This window comes from Sturnira hondurensis, unplaced genomic scaffold (assembly GCF_014824575.4).
Source record: "Sturnira hondurensis isolate 20B ecotype Veracruz unplaced genomic scaffold, ASM1482457v3 Scaffold0011299, whole genome shotgun sequence".
NCBI classification, from domain to species: Eukaryota; Metazoa; Chordata; class Mammalia; order Chiroptera; family Phyllostomidae; genus Sturnira; species Sturnira hondurensis.
The window spans coordinates 547,019-553,576 of NW_028083930.1; the positions used below are offsets into that span (position 1 = coordinate 547,019).

The 6,558-nt window shown below is 44.1% G+C and overlaps 1 protein-coding gene across 1 annotated transcript in view; it reads left to right on the forward strand.

Moving 5' to 3' along the window:
* Positions 1–6,333, forward strand: part of KCNJ10 (potassium inwardly rectifying channel subfamily J member 10) — a 34,268-nt gene extending 27,935 nt beyond the window's left edge. The window contains exon 2 of the mRNA XM_037059802.1: positions 1,314–6,333. Within this exon, the coding sequence (XP_036915697.1) occupies positions 1,314–2,453 (1,140 nt within the window). The 3' untranslated portion in view covers positions 2,454–6,333. The remainder of the gene's footprint in view (positions 1–1,313) is intronic.
* The last annotated feature ends 225 nt before the right edge of the window (positions 6,334–6,558 follow it).

Below are 6,558 nucleotides of genomic sequence, written 5' to 3' on the forward strand. Positions count from 1 at the left end.
GGATACTCAACTGCTGGTGATCTCCAATTTAGTGCCTACTTAGGTGTGTATATGAATAGACCCAAATAATTTAGAGTTCTTCAGGTATAAGGCCATGGAGAAAAGTAGGGGCAGTGTGAAGGAACAACAAAATGCAATGGTTCAGGCTTCTCAGAAAGAAGAATATGATGAGCTTCTTTGTTCCCCAAGAAGGACCATACTTCACAGAGATTATCCTGCTCCTTCCCAGAAGGTCTGGCCATCAGATTCAGAATCAAAGGGCTCAAGTGATTACAGTTCTTTTACTGCTGGAAAAGTACAAGTTACTCCTTGGGCAAGGGTGCCAGACACCTTGAATTAAGTGAGCTGTCTTCTATTTCAGAGCCTCGTCCCACTTTCTACTATCAGGACAAATAGTAATCCTGAATTTAAGCTTGTGCAGATATAGCCATGATCATATACTCTTAATCTTTCTACTTCCTTCAGCCAAGACAATTTTGTCACCTCCGATGTGGCATTTCCCCCAATCCTTGAGAAAATCGATTGTTTATTCTCCTCGATCATTGTTTATTTTTTAAATAAATTTCTTTTTGTTCTGTCTGTGTTCTTCCTAATACTACTCCAAACCCTAACCTAGACCAAAGTCCCCCAAATGATACAAATAGATGATGGTTGTGGTGATGATACTAACACTAATACTAGTGAAAGGGCTGGGTGCTTAGAGAACATCTTGAAGGGTAGAAGAATGGGCAGTTGTTGCTACTTTCTGAGCCAGATGAATATCTTAGTATCAAAATTGAGTAATGACTTAGGGGTAGGGGGAAGAATAAGAAATTAACAGTATGTGTGTTGTAAGGGGAATTGGCCCGCAAGGATTTCAACCAGGTATTTTTTATTGCTGATGTCATTGAGGGTGGTGAGGGATTTCAGAATTAGAGATCTTAACAGAACTGGTTTTGTGATGAATGGAGATCAGTAGAGCCCCTCTATACTCTGGCCCCACCTTTAAGGAACTGTGAACTTATTATTCTTTCCTCTATGCTTCTCCCAAGAATTACAAATATTAAATTGTATTGCAATTATTTGCTTCCTGTACACATGTCTTTCTCACTAGGCTGCGAGTTCTTGGAGAGCAAGGATGATGTCATTTTCATCTTTGACTTACCAATATCTTGCACAGTACCTGGCCTATAGCAAGTGCTCAGAAATATTTGCTAATAAAAGAACAAATCAGTGGTATCAAAATGAATGTTATTTCTTCCTTCCTATGGGGTGGTGGCAAGGAATGGCTGGATTTTGCAATAACCTCCATTATGCTGTCTTGCTCCCTCCAGATGACATCAGTTGCCAAGGTATATTACAGTCAGACCACTCAGACAGAAAGTCGGCCCCTAATGGGCCCAGGGATACGACGGCGAAGAGTTCTGACAAAAGATGGTCGCAGCAATGTGAGAATGGAGCACATTGCTGACAAGCGTTTCCTCTACCTCAAGGACCTGTGGACAACCTTCATCGACATGCAGTGGCGCTACAAGCTTCTGCTCTTCTCTGCGACTTTTGCAGGCACCTGGTTCCTCTTTGGCGTGGTGTGGTATCTGGTAGCCGTGGCCCATGGGGACTTGCTGGAGCTGGGCCCCCCAGCTAATCATACCCCCTGTGTGGTACAGGTCCACACACTCACTGGGGCCTTTCTCTTCTCCCTTGAATCCCAAACCACCATTGGCTATGGCTTCCGTTATATCAGCGAGGAATGTCCACTGGCCATCGTACTTCTGATTGCCCAGTTGGTGCTCACCACCATCCTGGAAATCTTCATTACAGGTACCTTCCTGGCGAAGATTGCTCGGCCCAAGAAGCGGGCTGAGACTATCCGTTTCAGCCAGCATGCAGTCATAGCTGCCCACAATGGAAAGCCCTGCCTTATGATCCGAGTTGCCAATATGCGTAAGAGCCTCCTCATTGGCTGCCAGGTGACAGGCAAACTGCTTCAGACCCACCAGACCAAAGAGGGTGAGAACATCCGGCTCAACCAGGTCAATGTGACTTTCCAAGTAGACACGGCCTCTGACAGCCCCTTCCTCATTCTACCCCTTACCTTCTACCATGTGGTAGATGAGACAAGTCCATTAAAAGACCTCCCCCTTCGCAGTGGTGAGGGTGACTTTGAGCTGGTGCTGATCCTAAGTGGGACAGTGGAATCCACCAGTGCCACCTGCCAAGTGCGCACTTCCTACCTGCCAGAGGAGATCCTTTGGGGCTATGAGTTCACACCTGCTATCTCACTGTCAGCCAGTGGCAAATATATAGCTGACTTCAGCCTTTTTGACCAAGTTGTGAAAGTGGCCTCTCCTAGTGGCCTACGTGACAGCACTGTACGCTACGGAGACCCCGAAAAGCTCAAGCTGGAGGAATCGTTCAGGGAACAAGCTGAGAAGGAGGGCACTGCCCTTAGTGTACGCATCAGCAATGTCTGATTGCTTAGTTTCCCACCTCCCTATCCCTCTGGTTTTGCTTTCTTTATTGGCACCCTGGGATATTACCCAGGCTTATCCAGAAGCACCCATTCCTACTCCCTCTCCTTTAACCCAGTGGCCTGTGGGAAGTGTAGACCAACTGGAGTCCAAGTTTTTCTCCCATCCTCCCCTTTCACCTCACCCCACTTCCACCACATTACACAACAGCCCCCACCCTTAAGCCAGGATGGAGGAAAGAGAGGGAAGATTAGGCTGAAAGGCTTGGAGGCCTTGGCCATGGTGGGAGGCTCGCATTAGGAGGACCATGCAGTTGGATGGATTCACTCCCCTCCCTACCTCCCATCACCACCAGAAAGTTTGGTGATTTGAGACTGGAATCCCCTCCCTCTCTAACCGTCTGCCTAGCAAGTTCCCTAAGGCAATACTCTGTGAGGATCCCCTTGGGGTCTGTGTCCTCAGAAATATAGGAATCTGTAATCAATTTATACTGAAGTCTCTACCAATCTGTTGAAAGAAGTCATGGTTTTTGATGGTGAATTTTTATTGGTAACTCCTGACTTAACGTAGGATCTTGGTCACCACTATTTTCCACTTTGTAGTTTCTAAAGTGGATCATCAGTATACTCAGTTCTCTCATTGATGCCTCTGCTCCCAGAGAATTGGGTTGACCCAGGAAACAGAAAATCTAGTCACAACCATCACACCTGTACCCACCCTGGATTCTGAACTCTTCATTGTGGAATGACCACTTGCAGAGCTACTGTCCAAATCCTTGAACCTGTCCTCCAGATTGATCTGGGAGGATTGTTTTCCCTGTGTCCTCTGAATGGAATGCCTCTCATCAATATGTTTCCCTGGGGAAAAGTTCCATGCCTAGACCCCATGGAAAGGTCTGGAAATGCTGTTCCAGATTACACTGCCCTTGGCTTTTCTTCTTGCCTGCCTAGATCACCGTTCCCTTAACTCTAACACTTCAGAGGAAGTGGGGGTGAGTGGGTGGGGTTGGGAATGCAAAGGCCTCCCTCTCTTAACACTGATGTTTGACTAAAACTAGACTCACAGAGCACAGACTTCCCAGGAAAGTTAAACCAACCAGAGCAAGTGGGATGAGTAAATTCTCAGATTTCCAGACTGTTATATAGAGCCTCTGGGAATCGGGGATGCTTTGTTAAGGTTTGGGCAGACACACAACTCTGTGGCTGGCAGACACTGTTCTCCCTGTTATCCCTCCCAGTGTCCTTCTGAAGAGTACCAGCTATTTCATTAGGGAATGCTGGAAGGGAAGGAAATTACACCTCCTGATCAAATAACCATGGTCTCCCTCAGCCATTCCTGAGACTTGGTATAAAGTGAATATCAGTCTCATTTCTACTTTCCTTTGCCATGAGGCCAGTTTCAGGCAAGTTAAAATGCATACTTTAAGAGATCAGACTCAGGCCATTCCTTGTTCCCGGGTGGGGACTGTGGTAGGGGTCAGGAAGGGCATATGGGCAACACAGCTTTTTTAAATACCTGAAATCCCAAGAGTACTTCCTGGTCTCATTTAGGTACCGAGGGACCCCCCCCCCCCATCACAAAGTGGTTTGGTATAGAGTTCCTATATGAATCAAGTGGCAATTTGTTTAAAGTGGACTCAGCCAATCGTTACAAGCTACACACTGCTACAGAATTTGTATATGCACCTGTGTGCAGACCCTTGCAGAGAAACTCACAAAATTTTGAGGCTGAACTCATGGTCACCACTTACTACAATTGCACAAGATTTTCTTATATTGATCTCTCCTTGAACTCTAATTATGTCTTGAAGACCTTTTGTTCTCTATTTATGGTAAACCCCACCATTACTCCCTTGCTCTTAAGAAAGTAAGTACCAGAAAAACTTGAAAATCTGAAACAGAATAGAAGGCAAAGAGTCAGCTCTGGGCTCTCAACTTTATTCAACGTTAGACATACCTGATTTCTTTCAATGTGTAAAGGCAAAAAGTACTGCAGTGTATGTCTCTTCTTATCTATTAGCAAGTAATCCTCCTTCTAGTTTCTTCAGCACACAGCTGCTTCACTTCTGAGGGAATTACTCTCTTCCCACCCCCTGGTGTCTATTCTAAGCCCTCATATTCTCCTCACATTTTTGGATTACAAAGTGAGAACATTTTCTGACTTTGATTCTCCAACATGATCTCAGACTTTGCTCTAAATTGCACTTTAAATCATACTGATTTTTTAATACAACCTGGCTTATTCTCCCATAATTTCCCTTCCTTCATCCTCCAGAACAACACCTCACACTGTCAACCCTAAATAGCTCTCTAGACTATGGCCTCTGTTTCCTCTGAGCTGAAATCCTCTTTCAGGCTATCAGATAGGCTTTAGAAGCAGCCAGGTATGGTGAGAAATGAGGCCCCTGACCAACCAACCATGGGCTTGGCATGTCAAGAGAGCACTAGGCACAGATGTTAAAGGGAAGGATTTCAGAGGATGGGCAAAGCAACTGATGACAGCAATATAAAAGATGAGAAAGTGTTCTACTGAGGAACTTAGTGAAATCAATGAAACCCTTGAGTTTTATGTGAGCTAGCAAACAAGAGGTAAGTGGAGGCTTGGAAAATTAGTATATGATATATATAAAGCATTTATCTAGAAAAACAGAAATTATATATATGTAGAGAGATGTATATAGATGTATATAAAACCAGATATACTGAACGTACAGAAAGGAAGTGTTCAGAGATCTTAGCATGGGGGTAGATATCTTGCTTTGGTTTTGAGGTTGACTCCCTAGATTTCTAAATTTAACAACCAGTAATCATAGTTTCAAGATGAAAGTGAGATACCTGATTATGAGAAAGAGAGTGGTGGAAGCTTCCATTCAGAAATAAAAGATTCATCCATTGAGGCTTCTGATAAAGCCTGTGTTGCTGATAGGACCAGGGAGACAGAAGAAAAAATGGAGACACTCCACCCATAAAAATCTAGGGGGATTCCTACTTATGTTGTTCTCCCATCCCCAGAAGTGTCCTGTCACTGTAGCACTGCTTAAAATTACTAAATAAAAGCATCCTTCTGTTTTCTTCTCTTGAAGTACACTGAATTTCCTCTTCTTCCACAAGGGTGGGGGCAACTGCAGCTCCAGTCCCTGGAGGCAATGGCTATTCAACTGAGAAGATGGACACTTGGTGTGCAGAGGCACTAAAGAGGAGCCTAGACCCTAGAACCCAAAGGCCAGGATAAAAGAAGTATCAGGCCCAAGATACTCCCAAGGCAGAGGCTCAGCCCTTTATGTGGCTGTAAGCAGCCCAAAGAGAATGCTGTCTATGCTAGAGATGTCCTGAGTCCCAATCCTGGCAAGTTAAAATGTATAATTTTGTCTTTTGGGCATGGGGTCATGGTGCTTTAACATTGTTGCTTCTGTATGAAAATGAGTGGGGCTACCAGCTGCCCTAGAAGGTCATGAAGTTTCATGAGAGGCTTCTGAAATTCCTACTCTGTGCTTTATATCACCATTTCTTCAACCTCTGTCAGCTAATAAGACCATCCAGAGATTTCCCTATAAGGCCTTAGCAGAGAAAGAAAGTCAGTTTTACTACTGCTACAAGCCAGGGCCACTGCTCTCTCCTCAAGGCTGCTACCTTGGTCCTTTACCCCTGCTATTTAACCTAATTTATTTGTAAAACAATACACTATGTTTGCTGTAAACTTAGCACAGGCCTCCAGGCTCAGTAATGGCCAACTCTACTGAAGCAAAAGTATCTAGGGATAGTTTTCCCCCATCCATTGCTTTCAAGTAGGTCAAATTCACCTAGGAAAAAGATGTGTGAGACTTTGATTATTTTATTTTTGTCTGTCCAGAAAAACTACTAAATAAAATGGATGAATCTCTGTTCTTCACTCTAGCTTCTTTTAGAAATCCAAACCCAATCCTATTATTAAGGTCTGAACTCACAGGTCTACCTGGAAAAAAGGTTGAATTTGTCTGTGCTGGAAGAACTTCTTATCATGTGACCACCCTTTTTTCCCTCATTGCTTTTATTCATTCCCTCTATACCTTCCTACACCTCCCCTCATTAACTTTAGGATCATTTATTGAGTACCTTTCAAACTCAGTTTT